The sequence below is a fragment of the Budorcas taxicolor genome, chromosome 14 (genome assembly GCF_023091745.1).
Source record: "Budorcas taxicolor isolate Tak-1 chromosome 14, Takin1.1, whole genome shotgun sequence".
In the NCBI taxonomy this organism is placed as follows: domain Eukaryota; kingdom Metazoa; phylum Chordata; class Mammalia; order Artiodactyla; family Bovidae; genus Budorcas; species Budorcas taxicolor.
The window spans coordinates 62,218,363-62,235,527 of NC_068923.1; the positions used below are offsets into that span (position 1 = coordinate 62,218,363).

The 17,165-nt window shown below is 38.0% G+C and overlaps 1 protein-coding gene across 1 annotated transcript in view; it reads left to right on the forward strand.

Moving 5' to 3' along the window:
* The window catches only part of TRPS1 (transcriptional repressor GATA binding 1), a 222,685-nt gene extending 206,286 nt beyond the window's left edge, over positions 1-16,399 (forward strand). The window contains exons 5-6 of the mRNA XM_052651820.1: positions 11,041-11,163; positions 15,326-16,399. Of these exons, the coding sequence (XP_052507780.1) occupies positions 11,041-11,163; positions 15,326-16,387 (1,185 nt within the window). The 3' untranslated portion in view covers positions 16,388-16,399. The remainder of the gene's footprint in view (positions 1-11,040; positions 11,164-15,325) is intronic.
* The last annotated feature ends 766 nt before the right edge of the window (positions 16,400-17,165 follow it).

Below are 17,165 nucleotides of genomic sequence, written 5' to 3' on the forward strand. Positions count from 1 at the left end.
TAGATTCAGAAGTTAAATGAAGTTTAGGTTTATTTCCCTTAAGTCCACGCCCCCACCCCACCTCCGTGTATTTAAAAATCACAGAGAATGAAATGGTGTAAGAAGTATTACAGTATGGTCTAGTAAAGTTTTTAGTTATTTAGTTCAAATTGCATATTTGGTATCAGTGTCTCTTATTGATCCATTTGCAGATTTTTAACATAGTTCTTAACTGTTTCAAACTTCAGGATATTTAACTGTATTTCTATGCATTTTGTTGCTATTGTTAAGTGAAAATACGTGGCAAATACCATCTTTCTGCTGAGCAAACTGTATGCTATTTAATGTCTGATCTCAACTCAATACCCGGTAAAACATCTTTATAGAGTTATTTTAGGCTTTGCTCTTATATATATAATGAAATGTAAACTGTATCACACATGAAAAGTATCAGAGTCAACTGCACAGGCCACTGAAGAACATGTACTGATCTGATCAAGGACATAGACTGTATCTAATAATGGGGGAAATGTTTAAGGGAAAATAATTTAAAATACTTTCATATTATTCAAATCTGAGGAATTTGGTAAAATGACCTCATTTTTCAGAATTGGCAGTATTTGATCTTGAATAATGAGGATTCCACACATTGCAACAGCTCTCTGCCAAGGAACATACCAATATATAAAATAAGTCTAGTACATTGGTACCTGAACATGTGTGTTTACAGCACTCCTCAAAACCCCAGTGGCGTGTTTCCTGCCTGTCTCTAGCCATGACGAATACAAATGAGTTCCTGGTTCACAACTGCCTTCCCATGATGGCATTTCTAGGCACGAAGTCAGTGCACTAATTGTTGCTTTTCAACAGAGGCTTTGTTCACATATATTTTTCAGTTTTTAGTTTTTGAGACAACAGTATCAAACTCATGCACTGCACCCATCTGCCTTCCCCACACTACCCCTCCCTCTCCCAAATGCTACATTCCTCTGGCTTCCACTGAATCTTTCAACCTCAACACAGATCGTTGCCATATCTGATCAAGGATGAGTCATTTCTTTCTGGTACCTCAAAACTTGCATAGTTTAATCAGCTGTTATAGGGTGGTTTGAAGAGAGAAGGATTCGTCAAAGCTAAGCTATGGTGAAATATTTTTGGTAAAAATTCCCCAATCACTTCTTTAGTAATGGGACCTGAAACATGGTTAAGAACTGTGGCTCTGAAGTGAGAGATCTTACTATTTAGTATATGAAAAATGCTTCTAAGGCTTAGTTTTCTCACCTGTAAAGTGGATAGAATAACCATAATGATAATAATAATGGTAATAATAATTCCTGTGTCTTAGGTTTGTTTAGAGGATATCAAGTAAGGAAACTAAGTCTGTAGTGTATCATTCTACACAAAATAAATACTTGGTAAATATTAGATGTGTGATGGTGATTATTCAAAAAGGGACAAGAAGTAGTCACGCGAGTCTACCAGATAGCTGATTCAAAAATGGTGTTTATTCATGGCTGCGCTTGGTCTTTGCTGCTTTGTGGCTTTTCTCTCATTGCGGTGCACAGGCTTCTTTCTCATTGTGGTGGCTTCTCTTGCTGCAGAGTGCGGGCTCAGTAGTTGTGGTTGAGGGGCTTAGTTGCCCTGCAGCATGTGAAATCTTCCTAGACCAGAGATTGAACCGGTGTCCTTCTGCATGGGCAGGCAGATTCCTAACCACCAAACCACCAAGGAAGTCCCAAAAATGATTTTTAGAAAAAGTCATGTGTTTTTGCCTGGACTTAAGAGACTAGGATGTGTTTTTGACACTAGTTAAGTCAAAGAATCATTCACAATCTGTTACCTCGTCAGTAAAATGAGAGGATAACAATCCCTAGTAATTCATTTTCAATCCAAACTGAGATAATTATATTATGTCAGGAGTTCTTAACCTCATAATCCATGGGTACTCAGATCCATGTGAAATCTTTGGATGCATTTTATGAAGGACATTCTTTTGAACAGCCTGAAGTTATTTGCAAAATATTTTACATATCTTTTTTATTGTCGGGGGAGAGTGTCATAAATTTTATTGAAAGAGTTTATGACTCCCAAGAATGTTAGAAACCATTGATATAGATGTAAATTCCTTGAGGATGGTAACACTTCATTGACTAGTTATTATCTGTTAGCAAGTATGAAAAGAATTACTGATTATTATCTGTTATTTTCCTTTTCTTTCAAAATGACCATGTCATCATCATTATCTATCATAAACCAGTCCTACTTAGGTAATACATAAAATACCTCTATTTGTTTCTTAAATTAAGTGCTTCGAAGCTGAACCTTTTGAACTTTAGGCTTTTTCTAGAAAAGTCCCTATCACCAAGGTGCTTATTTTCTATACTGTGAAGAATTCCCACAATAAATGTTTGCCAAATATATTGTTTAAATAAAAATTGCAATAACTTTATTAAGATATAATTGATTCTCATATTCTCATGCTGAAATTTACTTAAGAAGTGCTAGAATTGTTTAACTGTGCCTCCAAAAAGCCCCCCTTTTTTCCCTTTTCAGTGTCAGATTTTGGCACTGGCGTAGAAGAAAGTCCCTGTTGAAACACTCTTGACCATTGTTGTAACTGAAGGAAAGGTGAAAACGGATCTGTGGTGGCAGAAATAGAAGCAATAAGAGGCTTGAGCAGTTCTTTCGACAACAGTGACTTTCACGTGGAATGAAAAGACAGTGTAGATATAAATCTTCAGCTATATTTTCAGCTGTCCAAATACATATTGCTGTAATGGCAGGACATTGTTACAGAAACAGCAGGGGTTAGAACTCCAAAGATCTGAGTTTTTCTAGTCCTAGTCTGTTAAGTAATTTGTGTATGACATCACATGTTTGCTTTGCTCATTTTCCAAATATGGAGTAAGTCTAAGTATGGAGATGGGGGTCCTTCAGACCTATGTAGTAGTTTATATTATCTGTACGATAAATTTATAAAATCAGAAGATTTGAAGAATCCATACAAATAATTTAAAATGTGGGATTTCCCCGGGGAACTCTCATTTTCTGCAATCCCGCGCCATGAGTCACCAATTGCATCTCAGAAGAAATGGAGCTAATCTGTTTTAACATGTCCTGATATATTGGGCAACTCCAGCGTGGTGACGTGTCAGTGGAAAAGTCTTGGGCACATTCATACCTGGGTACAATGTATGATTGCTAGAATATGAATTGCCTCATGTCCTGGAACAGAAGTTGTTCCATTGCTTCTAGCCAAAGATGTCAGTTTAGTTTACACTGGTCTCCATTAGCATTTCTGATGTGTTGAGGAAGTAAATTTAATAAGCAGGGTAAACAGGTTTTGTTTCCAAACTCTGAGATAGGTGATTATAATATGGATGCTTGGCTGAACCTTGTAGAGTCTCTTCAGTTTTCTGGCAAGAAATCTGAGGGCATAGAGGGCTGTTTTAAAGCAGGCATAGACTTGGTATACAGCCTGTTTCAACTGATTCTGTACAATTTTATTTGGAGCAAAAGTCAGCCAAGTTATTGATATCTATTGCTTTCTGTTGGCAAAGCTGTCTCCCTGCTCTTGCTAAAATACTGGCCAGCCTGTGCTTCTGATAAAATTCTGGCTGTGAATTTATTTAGGTGTTCATTGCAAGCCACTGTCTGTTTTAAGTTGTTTTAGGTGTGGTGTTCTTTATATTCTTTAGCCTCTGCTGGTGGGTAGTCAATAGTCAGTAAATTCCTTAATGGGGGTAAGTGGGAGAGAGTGACTTTCTCTGTCTCTTGGTGGTGAATAAGAGTGATAATGGCTAAAATATTACTTATCATTTATTCAATAGTTATTGAATTTCAATTTTATAGAGACTGTCATGAACACATTATTTAGTTTGTATCAACTCTTTTGGTGGTTGATAGGACATTATTACTGATGGGACAATAAGCAAGGTTCTTGTTTCTGAAACGACTAGACTATTATCCATTTTTATAAAGGAGCACAGAGAGTAAACCCTCTGATTATTAGATAACTTTCACCCTTTAAGTGAAATGTATTTGTGGGAGATGCTTTGGTTTCTTGAGAAATGTTTTCATATAATTTACATGAATTAAACTGTCACTATTCATCAACAGTCTCGGTTTTTATCATGTTGACTGTATATATGGTATGTTTTTAGCAGATTCTACTGTGAACAGAGAGATTACAGACCATGTCTGCCATATACTTCACTGTAACTCCAGCTTCTAGCACAGTGCCAGGCACATGGTGGACATTTAATAATTAGTCCCAAAACGGAATTGAATTATATTTACCACTAAAGTTTTATTACTACAAAGTTGTACCAAAAGATTCTATCATAGCCATCTGTACATTTCCCTAAAATGAAGTTCTCAAAAGATTCTTGATATAATCAAATAAACATAGAATTGTTTAAAGAGTTAAAAATATTTGAGGTGCATCCAGACTAACAGCACATATATCAAATTTCAAGTTGATTTGATTTAAAATGGCCAAGATATAAAACCATAAAAAATGTGAGTAAATACTCTGCCTATCAAGGCTTGTTATATAATTACATGGTTTCAGTATGGTTTTTATTCATAGAAAACTATTATAAAGGATCATTTCTGCACAGATAAACTTCTCCAATGGGGACTTTTAATATCTTGGAGATGAATTTCCATGACTCTAAATGTTAAACCACTTGAATGAATAATTCAATCAAATTTACTTTTTATTGATCAAATGAAATAAGTTCTGTTAATAATGAAATTTGAAAACCTTAAAATGTTTGCTTTTGGCTAATCTTCAAATAGTAAAATAAGCTATAAAAATAGCTGAACCAATTTAAAATCTTTTTCCCATTCTTGTTCTTTTCTAAGGACTCATCTGGGTTTACCAAAATATGTGTCAGCGCTTAACACAGAGGGATCTGTAATTGACTGAGGATTTAAGCTCCCTAAAAGCAAAACTTGAATCAGAAACTCTGAAAAAATTTAGTGATCATGATGCCTTACAGTAGTTAGCTGTGAGCCTAAAGACTAGAGGTTTCTTCTGTTAGTTATTTAGTCATTACACTGCTTGGTGCAATCTCCAGCAGGGAAAAGAAAAAAATATATATGTTGGATTTAAAATGTACTTTTATTAAAAGATGGTGTGTCATTTTCTGTTTCAAATCCTGGCATGGATGATTGTCCAGATTCATCACCTAACTTGCTGTTGTGAAAATCGGTATGGTGGTTACAATACATTTGAAATGTGGGAAGGAAAGAAGTGATCCAAAGAATTCTCAGTAATTGAAAAGCCTTGGAGATGCCGATCATGGGGGCTGGCCTCAGAATTCCTTGCAATGAACTAACTATTCCTATCACCACTCTTCCTTTTTCACATAGGAAATTACCAGCCAGCAGAAATAACATACAGGCCATACAGATTCGGCCTAAAAAGTTAGTGGGCAGATTATTTAAACTTGAAGTTAAATGTAGTCAGTGCCTTGTTGATCCCAGAATTTCCTCTTTAGACATTTTCCATTGAGGTGACTTTCATGTAGATTTGGGTTTTCTGCTGACAATCCTTCAGTCTTGCCCTCCATTGAAACCACATATAAATAGAAGGTGCACTTAGAGAAGGCCAGGGGCAGAGCATGCTATGACCATGCATAGCTTTGGATATGTAAGAGGACAGCTTTCCTTCAGCCTGAAAGGAGGGCCTTTCAGGTACACCTTCATGTTATCCACTAACTGCTTATTCCTATCATTTCCTCTCCCAGAAGTGTCTATATCCATATCTCTCAAAGGACAGTGCATATGTCTCCTGCACAAAGTCATGGAGGTTCAAATCATCATTAACACCTTTTTGGGGGGGGTGTCGCTCAGTTTCCAGTATCTTGGTTCCGTGGCCAGGGATTGAACCCACACCCTCAGCAGTGAAAGCACAGAGTCCTAACCACTGGATCACCAGGGAATCCCCTATTATTAACTCTTAAAAGCAGCTTGTAGGAAAAGAGAAACCATTTTATTATTTGAAACATACACATATACCATCAGCAATGCATGGCTCTAATGATGTGCATAAAGGAGAGGTAGAGCTTCATTCTTCCATTCAGTTCAGTTCAGTCACTCAGTCATGTCCGACTCTTTGTGACCCTATTAATTGCAGGACTTCAGGCTTCCCTGTCCATCACCAACTCACAGAGTTCACTCAAACTCAATCCATCGAGTCAGTGATGCCATCCAGCCATCTCATCCTCTGTTGTCCCCTTCACCTCCTGCCCCTAATCCCTCCCAGCATCAGAGTCTTTTCCTATGAGTCAGCTCTGCACATGAGGTGGCCAAAGTACTGGAGCTTCAGCTTTAGCATCATTCCTTCCAAAGAACACCCAGGACTGATCTCCTTTAGAATGGACTGGTCGGATCTCCTTGCAGTCCAAGGGACTCTCAAGAGTCTTCTCCAACACCACAGTCAAAAGCATCAATTCTTCGGCGTTCAGCTTTCTTCACAGTCCAACTCTTACATCCATACATGACCACTGGAAAAACCATAGCCTTGACTAGACCCACCTTTGTTGGCAAAGTAATGTCTCTGCTTTTGAATACGCTATCTAGGTTGGTCATAACTTTCCTTCCAAGGAATAAGCATCTTTTAATTTCATGGCTGCAATCACCATCTGCAGTGATTTTGGAGCCCCCCAAAATAAAGTCTGACACTGTTTCCCTATCTATTTCCCATGAAGTGATGGGACCAGATGCCATGATCTTCATTTTCTGAATGTTGAGCTTTAGGCCAACTTTTTCACTCTCCACTTTAACTTTCATCAAGAGGCTTTTTAATTCCTCTTCACTATCTGCCATAAGGGTGGTGTCATCTGCATATCTGAGGTTCTTGATATTTCTCCCGGCAATCTTGATTCCAGCTTGTGCTTCTTTCAGCCCAGGGTTTCTCATGATGTACTCTGCATAGAAGTTAAATAAGCAGGGTGACAATAAACAGCCTGGACGTACTCCTTTTCCTATTTGGAACCAGTCTGTTGTTCCACGTCCAGTTCTAACTGTCGCTTCCTGACCTGCATACAGGTTTCTCAAGAGGCAGGTCAGGTGGTCTGGTATTCCCATCTCTTTCAGAATTTTCCACAGTTTCTTGTGATCCACACAGTCAAAGGCTTTGGCATAGTCAATAAAGCAGAAATAGATGTTTTTCTGGAACTCTTTTGCTTTTTCGATGATCCAGCGGATGTTGGCAATTTGATCTCTGGTTCCTCTGCCATTTTTAAAACCAGCTTGAACATCTGGAAGTTCACAGTTCACGTATTGCTGAAGCCTAGCTTGGAGAATTTTGAGCATGACTTTACTAGCGTGTGAGATGGCCCTGACTTATATATTCAGGACTTAGCAGGTACCTGGCTTCAGCTGTTTCTCAAAGAGAGAGAGAGAGGGAAAAAAAAAAAAAGCCTGGAATGTAGAATTGGGAAAATTAACTCTCTTGATTTTCTTGTCTCCAATGTCATTAGCCATCTCTGCCCAACTGAAGATAAATTGGTCGATCCAAATGGGAGACATTTCTAGGAAATATTTTTTTAAAAAACTTTATTTTCAAAAATAAGAGTAATGACTAGTGATAAAAATCATTATTGCAAGAGAGATGATTTTCAACTTTAATAATATTTAGCCACTCAAGACAGACAGCACTGTCCTAGGTACTTATTACTTAGACTATTTGATGACTGTTAGGGGACATGATTTCTGTCTTTAACACAGTGTAAAGGAGAAAGACAAACTGTTTTAAAACTCTGTTGTGCCTGATAAACTGTGAATGAAATAAGGTCTTTAATGCCTTTCTTTCTCTTTAACAAGCTTGTTTTTAAAAAGTGAGGCAAGGGAGACTTCTATTTTGCTTCCTTTGGCAACAGACTTTTTCTCAGCACTTGATTGGGTTAAGGATGTTGGTGACGTGGGAAAAAATGCCATATTCGGTCCAGCTAGGTGACATTATGCATGGTGCAGCTTTTGCTGGGGTCAGGCTGTCGTCTGTGATGTGGTTGAGAGAGATGCATCATGGTCCACCATTCTGCAGTCACACAGCGAAGGACACTGCCCACTTCTCCCACTTACTCTGCTGCTTCCAAAATTTCCAAGTGCATCAAACATAGGGTTCTACAGTGCTTACCAAAGTGATACATTTGTTAGATGGGAGGTAACTAAATGTATGAAATATTTCTCACCTACCTCCTACTCTCTGCCCCCACACAAGTCCGCTCCTATTGAATTCTAGGTGTGAGCACCTAGGTATTTCACTCTGACTCAACTTTCCATTCTCATAGTTGATAAGAATGACACAAATGAAATGCACGTTCTGATACTCAACCGTATGCTTTAAGCATATCTAAAATGTAAAATAAGTAGATTAAGGTGATAAGAACAAAATAAAATATTTTTCTCGTAACAAAAGAAATACAGCTTAATCCCTAATGGATCGATGATGGATCGATAACTTGAGAGCCTTCTACATCCCTGATATTGTTTTAATTATACGTCCATTTGTCCACATTGATACTCACAGCAACTCACACTTTAAAGAGGGGGACATTTAAGTACTGCTAAGTTAAGTAATTCACTCAAAGTCGTACCCAGCAACTCAAGACAGAGGCATGTTTTGAATGCAAGCTGTCTGTCTCCTAAATCTATTAACCCCCATGCCATACTGACTCCAAATAAGTGAATCCAAATTAGTCTTGATGTATTTAAAATAAGATATGGTTTACCTAAAATATACCAGCCTCTATTGGAGCCTAAATGCTGCTTAAAGCAAGATGTGCCTGTGTAAAACCAGCACTGTAATTTCAGGATTTTCCCTCAAACTAATGAAGGGCATTTTCTTTGCAAGAGACTTAAGTGCAAAATTATGCAAGGTTGAAGCGTTCTCTGAAACCAGGATTACACCCACTTTGGCATGCCGCGTCAAGCAGCCAGGACGTAAGGAAAGAAAAGCAGGCTGCAGTGAATGGTTATACATTCAGGTTTGAGCCGCAGCCATATATGTGGGTTAGTTTCCAAATGGACATTTACATTGCCTTTATGTGGATCAAATTGGTGTTTATTTGCCAAACGTGTTATTTAGATCTCCGGGAAAAGACAGCATGGCCCCAGGGAAGTTTCACAATTATAACCTAACTAGGCTCCCCAACTTACCTCGGATAAAGGGGGCCCCAGAGTGTTTGATAAACACAAACTCTAATAGTTCATTGATTTGAGGGAAATAGCAGTCTGTCCTTTTGCAGTAGGTCCCTATTGGGACTTTGAGGACCAGTACCCAGTGTTTTGTTTTGAGACTGAGAAATTTATTATACGCTCCTGGTCCTGATTTGGGGGGTCAGGGGAGTAAGGAGAAAAGGGGAGCCAGAGATTATCTTTGTGAAAAATTTAGCTTTTATTACATCACCTGAAGTAGCACAACCTGCTACACTAATGAAATTGTGTTCTTGGTTGAAAAGGGCAATTGTTAGCTTGACTTTGTGCTCACTAAAAACATTCCCCCAATCTTGTTAAATTATTGCTCTCATTTCAGATTTTTATGGCTATGCAGCTTACCAGTCCTCATTTCTTTACGTTTCATTCATTTTCCTTGTATTGATGATTAATGGAGGATGTCGAATGTTAGAGTGAGCAGGCATCAGCAATTGCAAGATCATAATTAGTTTAGCTGACGAGGGCCTCTGATAGCACTTGCATCTGGATGGAAAAATTACCCTATAGGGAACTGGCTGCTCACCAGGTCTTTTTAGTGATACATTGTGAAACACCCGATGAATCAAATGCCCTTTCAATGCCAAGAAAGTGTTCCAGTCTTGAAGCCAAAATTATGTCTGCAGAAAGCTTTCCATTTGAAATGTATCAGAGTACAATTATAACCATTGTATTTTCTTGGCAGGGATACCCCTCGTCTACAGTATGGACTCAAGTTAAATAAATCGCCTAAATTTTATGAATCCCTGAAATTTTGACGTATAGTGTTTGTAATTTTAAATTTATCACAAAATTGGGTTCCAGCAAGACTTTTTCCACTCCTTATCTAACATGCATATTTTATCATTAAAGGCTTTGCTTCCTAGAGAAAAGAGAGCAGAGTTGCAATTCAGGCTGTCTTTTTTTTTTTTCCTTCTTCTTCTTCAGCCAGAGTTCCATTTCCTGCCTGTTAGTATTTGCGCCTATGAACACAGCCTGACTTTTGTTTCAATGAGAAGTTTAATGGAATCATTACTTGATAGCAAGAATGGAACAAGCAATGCTAATGATCTACTTTTAAATATTCTTGGATTATTTTTCAATCTGGTGATTAGAGAATTCAGTCCACTAAAATTTCAGAAACGCTTGTGATTTCCAAGTCTGAGTCAAATAAATAAATAGCCATTGATGTGACTATGTTGTTTGGCTTAAGCAGGCCCCTCATAAGGATTCTCATTAGTAATACTGTACTTCTAGTTGGCAGAAGTTTCTTCTGTTCCTCTCAGATTTGGGAGATAGAGGGTGTTCTCTTTCAGATTTTACAGGTGCAAATGAAAAATTAGAACTGAGTGTCTTGTTAGTGTCTTAATACTTATGTATGAATGACATCCAGAAAGACATGCATCAGGTTAAATTGTAAGTGGTTTACATGCTGCACTTATTCCAAGTTTGACTATATTTTGAAGCTCAGGTAGCCTGGGCTCCTATTTTTCCAAAATATATTTAACATATTGCCATGCTCTGTCTTTTGACTTTTGACACTTTTAAAAGGTATATTTTAGGGTTCAGCATTTAGGAGCCATCATTAAAGGCACAAACCCCAAAGTTCAAAAAGTTAAAGCTGTTTCTGTGAAAAGCCTTTGGTGTTGCACGCACCTCATCCATCACTGTAGGGTTAATTATAATGAAAATCAGTGGTGCCTATTAAACACAATTGAACCTGACCTCATTATGGGCAGTGTGGTTTTATACTGTCATTGTTGCTAGTCTAAAGACAAAACTCCTGGGTTGATTTGGTCTAACTCCACTGATCATGTGACTCACCTCTGACCTTGTATTTTTTTTTCCCCATTGCAGAGGCGCAGAGGCTCGGGTGTTTTTTGTGCCAATTGCTTGACCACAAAGACCTCTCTCTGGCGAAAGAATGCAAATGGCGGATATGTATGCAATGCGTGTGGTCTCTACCAGAAGCTTCACTCGGTAAGAACTTGTTAGATTGTTTCAGGAAAAGCTTTATAAAACAGCCTGGGCTGTGGTGTGATAAGTACCATTCCCTGGCTTGCGGTGCCTGCCCCTGCAGAGTTTAATCCAGTTGCTTTGAGCGCACTTGTGATTTATGGTGGACCAGCCTTAGATGTTATGGGGAGATTCATGTGAGATCATTACTAATGCATTATGTTTCTTTTGATATAAAAGAGGAAAATGATTGATTTCTGGGAACTTCACATAACTGATATGTGAATGAGTGGGTATCAGAATTCAGTGACATTAATTTAGGTAGAAAGGAGAAACTTTTAAAGCTCAAAAGTACATAAATTTTAAAAAAAAAAGCAAGAAGACTCTCCCATGTTCAGTATAAAATATATGGCAAGGGTAAAAATGCTTCTTTTCCAGTCTACTTTTGGAATTTGCAAGTGTCATCTAGGCTGGAAGTAGGACCAGTTCAGAAGAGTGGTTCTTCCTGGGACCGAGATGCCAGGTGACTCTCTCCAGGGCTTCCAGTGGCATCTGAGGGCTTGAAGAGCACACAGCAGAGCAGAGGAAGGTGCAGAAGTGTTCTGTGGTTTAAGATCTCTGGCTGGCTAGCTTCTATGACTCTCTGAGCTACGTCAGTTATTTCTAACCAAATTTTAGGTAGAATCTTATAATAAAATTTAAACTTACAAATCTCCCAGCTTTATGTGCAGTTGACTTCCTGAAGGATTTTTTTTTTTTTTCTTTTTGATTTAGAAAGTTTAGGGACTTCCCTGGTGGTCCAGTGGTTAAGGCTTTGCTTTCCAGTGCCAGGGGTACAGATTCATTCCCTGGTCAGGGAACTAAGATCCCACTACCTTTCAGCAGCTAAAAAACCAAAACATAAAACAGAAACAGTATTGCAACAAATTCCATAAAGTCTTAAAGTCCATAAAAATGGTCCACATCCCCCCCAAAAAATCTTAAAAAATAAAAAAAAAGTTTATCTGCTGACCAAAGCTGCCTTTAAAAATAGGAATGCCGCACTTAGTAAGCAAAAATCTGTTTCCTTCTGCCTTTTGCTTTTTGTTTGGCATTTTACCACAGCTCTGAGCACCAGCCAGTGAATAGAATGCAGCTACGGGGAATACAGTTTTAGACAAAATGTCCTCCCAAACGGACCACTGGAAGCACTCTTTTAAAAAATGCTTGCTGCCAACAAGACTAATTGGTAGTAAACTGTGAAAACCTTAGTTATTAGCATGTAGCTAGTAGAAGGAATCTCCTCCTACCATCATCACCTTACTTTTTTTAAGCCTTCACCATTTAAGCAAGCAATAAGCTTCCATTTAATGAGTACTGACATTAATGATTTTAATTGAATGCTGTCCAATCAAAGTCCAAATATTAATTAAACTACTGCTCTTCCAGGTTATGTTAATTTAACAACTGCAATATAAATGAAAAAAATTTTAACAATTATTTTAATATTCATCTCTCCAGAAATGTTTTTAATTTTGAGGGGTTTTTTAAATCATAAATTTCCTATACTTCTACTCCATGAATTCCATGGCCCTACATGCTCTTAGTTCTTATACATTTGTGCATAATAATTCTCTGATGTCTCTTTTATGGGCTGTAATTCCTTTACCTGTCACTTAAATATTGGTCTTCTTTAGGACTCTAAAACAGACACTATATTTCTTCTACTCTATTCTACAGGACAGAACTCTTCATTCCCTTGAGTTTTCCCATCAACTCCATATATTTACATTTTTTATAAATATAACCTTTATGTACAATACAATGCACAGATCTAATGTATAGTGTTCAGTGAGTTTTAATAGTGTCATCTTAATCAAAATATAAAATAGCATGTTTATCTTAGAAAGTTATCACGTAGCTGTTTTAAAATATACTATGTGTTAAAATATTGAATTGAATTTAAATATTATAATTAAATACAAGTTTTAAAATATATCAAAATTTGTGAAATTACCTAAAGCAGTGTTTAGAGGAATATTTTCAGCATTAAATGCTTAGATTCAAAAAGAAGGATAGAGATTAAATATGTATGTTTGAAATATGAGATCTTTATAAATCTGAAATTCTGAACAAAGTAAATGAACATGGACTATCCAGGGGACGTGACATTTTCATTCTAAAACGAGTAATTTGATGTTCAATAACAAGTGCGTTCTCCTTTTTCCTTCAAAATATCTTTGTGACAATAAAAACACTCCAAGAGGATTTGTGTTTTGTTTACACTTAAAAAATACTCTCTTGCATTAAGATGCATCATTTCCAGGTGTAATTCACAAATTACATAATGTTCATGTTCATATTTTATGTAGGGATTATTTCCTGATTTCAGTAATCTTTTAGAAAAAATCAGATTTTAGCCCATGTAAAGATTCTTTAAATTTTTAATTTGTAAATATGCAGTCACTTATTAAACATATTCTCTTGATTTTATAAATCAAAGTTAAAGCTCCTACTGCAAGTAAAGTTTTTATTATAGTCTTATCTATGGATTTTAGTCATGTAATATAAACACCTATTGAACATGTACATAAATACCAGTCATATCATACTTAAGCTGGGTGAAAGTCAGCATTCTATTTAAGTACAGAGTAGAATGACAGATAGGATATTTGAAGCAAGCCTACAAATAAATTTAGATTTTCAACAGAAAACAAATGCTTCACCTGTTAACAGGTAAAATCTTCCTTAATAGTAAGTACTTATATAATTAGAGGGAAAAAAATGAAAGTGGGAGTTTATTTAAAAAAAAAAAAAAAAAAAAAAACCTCTCACTGGATATGGCTTTGATCCTGAAGAATTCCAAGGTCAGAGGAGCCTGGCAGGCTATAGTCCGTGGAGTCACAAAGAGTCCCACGCAGCTGAGCAACTGTTGGGCTTCCCTAGAGGCTCTGATCATAAAGAATCTGCCTGCAGTGCAGGAGAACCATGTTCAATCCCTGGGTCAGGAAGATCCCCCAGAGAACGGAATGGCTTACCCCCTGCAGTATTCTTGCCTGGAGAATCCCATGGACAGAGGAGCCTGGCGGACTACAGTCCATGAGGTCAGAAAGATTTGGACACGGCTAAGCAACTAACAATTTCACTTTCACTTCACTTGATATGTTTCCTTACAGTTCTGTCAGTTTGCCTTTGATTATTTATATTCTGATGTTTAATATTATATATCCACACTTGCAGTTATTTAGGAGAATGTGTGTATTAGTCATCTGGGCCTTGACATAACAAACTACCGTAAACTGGATGTCTTAAAGAACAGACATTTATTTTCACAGTTCTAGAGGCCGGCAGTCTGAGATCAGGGTGTAGTGTGGTTGGGTTCTGGTGAGAGTCTCTTCCTGGCTTGTAGAAGGCTGCCTTTACTCTATGTCTGCATTTAATCTTGTGTGTTAATCACTCAGCTGTGTACGACTCTACAACCCCATGGACTGTAGTCCGCCAGGCTCCTCTGTCCATGGGATTCTCCAAGAATGCTGGAGGATAACCATTCCCTTCTCCAGGGAATCTTCCCACCTCAGGGATTGAACTCAGGTCTCCAACATTGCAGGCAGATTCTTTACCATCTGAGCCACCAGGAAAGCCCTCACTTAACCTTATTTACCTCCTAAAGATCTAATCTTCAGCTACAGTCACACTGGAGGGTAAGAGATTCAGTACATGAGTTGGAAGGGAGCATCTGGGGGATGGGGAGGAAGACATAGTTGTCTACAGCCTCGTATCATTTTTCCACAGTTGTCATCAAAACCGATCTCCTATGTTACTGTTGACGTCTTCTTGGTGCATGACTCAAAAGTTGAGAAATCTTTCAGAAAAATCACATTTCTTCAACTAACTTTCTATATCGTTTTATCACAAAATAATGCAATTCTGAAGTCTCTTGAGTTTGGAAAGGCTGTTTTCAAGTAGATTAAAGTTTTTCAGTCCTCTCTGTAAAGATGGGCATGATTTAATTAGGGTAAAAGAGTATGCTTTGGTTCTGTCCTCTGATCCTGCTCAGGGCCAAAGGAGGAGATTTAGTAAATCTATAACATAAAGCCTGTCTTTGCTTTGAACTTGAACATGGTTTATATTTGTGAGGAATTGTTAATGCATTTTAATGTATTTTTTAATGTTTTCCTTTTATGTATTGTGTGTGTGTTCCCTGCAGACTCCCAGGCCTTTAAACATCATTAAACAAAACAACGGTGAGCAGATTATTAGGAGAAGAACAAGAAAGCGCCTTAACCCAGAGGCACTTCAGGCCGAGCAGCTCAACAAACAGCAGAGGGCCGGCAGTGAGGAGCAGGTCAACGGCAGTCCCTTAGAGAGGCGGTCGGAAGATCACTTAACTGAAGGTCACCAGAGAGAAATTCCACTCCCCAGCCTGAGTAAATACGAAGCCCAGGGTTCATTGACTAAAAGCCATTCTGCTCAGCAGCCAGTCCTGGTCAGCCAAACTCTGGATATTCACAAAAGAATGCAACCTTTGCACATTCAGATAAAAAGTCCTCAGGAAAGTACTGGAGACCCAGGAAACAGTTCATCCGTATCTGAAGGGAAAGGAAGTTCTGAGAGAGGCAGTCCCATAGAAAAGTACATGAGACCCGCGAAGCACCCAAATTATTCACCACCAGGCAGCCCTATTGAAAAGTACCAGTATCCCCTTTTCGGACTTCCCTTTGTACATAATGACTTCCAGAGTGAAGCTGATTGGCTGCGGTTCTGGAGTAAATATAAGCTCTCCGTTCCTGGGAATCCGCACTACTTGAGTCACGTGCCTGGCCTACCAAATCCTTGCCAAAACTATGTGCCTTATCCCACCTTCAATCTGCCTCCTCATTTTTCAACTGTTGGATCAGACAATGACATTCCTCTAGATTTGGCGATCAAGCATTCCAGACCTGGGCCAACTGCGAATGGTGCCTCCAAGGAGAAAACGAAGGCACCGTCAAATGTAAAAAATGAAGGTCCCTTGAATGTAGTAAAAACAGAGAAAGTTGATAGAAGTACTCAAGATGAACTTTCAACAAAATGTGTGCACTGTGGCATTGTCTTTCTGGATGAAGTGATGTATGCTTTGCATATGAGTTGCCATGGTGACAGTGGACCTTTCCAGTGCAGCATATGCCAGCATCTTTGCACGGACAAATATGACTTCACAACTCATATCCAGAGGGGCCTGCATAGGAACAATGCACAAGTGGAAAAAAATGGAAAACCTAAAGAGTAAAACCTTAGCACTTAGCACAATTAAATAGAAATAGGTTTTCTTGATGGGAATTCAATAGCTTGTAATGTCTTATGAAGACCTATTAAAAAAAATACTTCATAGAGCCTGCCTTATCCAACATGAAATTCCCTTCTTTTATTATTCTTTCTTTTGATGAGTAGGTTACCAAGATTAAAAAGTGAGACAAATTTCAGTGAGAAAAAAAGAAAAAGGAAGATGGTTAATAGTCCTGATTTAGAACCTAGTAAGTCAAAACCATCTTGGTGAATGTGTACTGTGGAAACCATCCATAAGAAGTATCACCAGACTATAATTATGATGTTTGTTTAGAACGAGATCAAAGCTGTTTAGAATTTGGAAGGGTTTACATATTATGATCCTAAAGCAGTATTGGGCTGGCCATTGGCCCATTTGTTCAAAAACCCATAAATTATTGCCTCAGTTTCGAAGTATCATGAAATCCTAGGCAGATGAGGAGAAATTTAATCTCCAGGGCAGTGAAAGGAAAATGGCGCCCTCTTAGACGAGAATCCTCTCATAGATCATGTTTCAAATTTAGACCTAGAAATGCGAGCTGTGGTTAGGCTTGGGGAGAGAGCAGCGGGAGAAGTGACAGACGGTGGCACAATGATTTTGGCCAGCCCTGCCTGTACATACACATGCACACCCTCTCTGATATTTTTGTCCTTTAGATGTTCACATACTCCTTTCAAAACTAGTCCTCTTGTTTGCGGTTTAGGTTCATTTTGTCCAAATATATATGCATTTTTAAAAAACA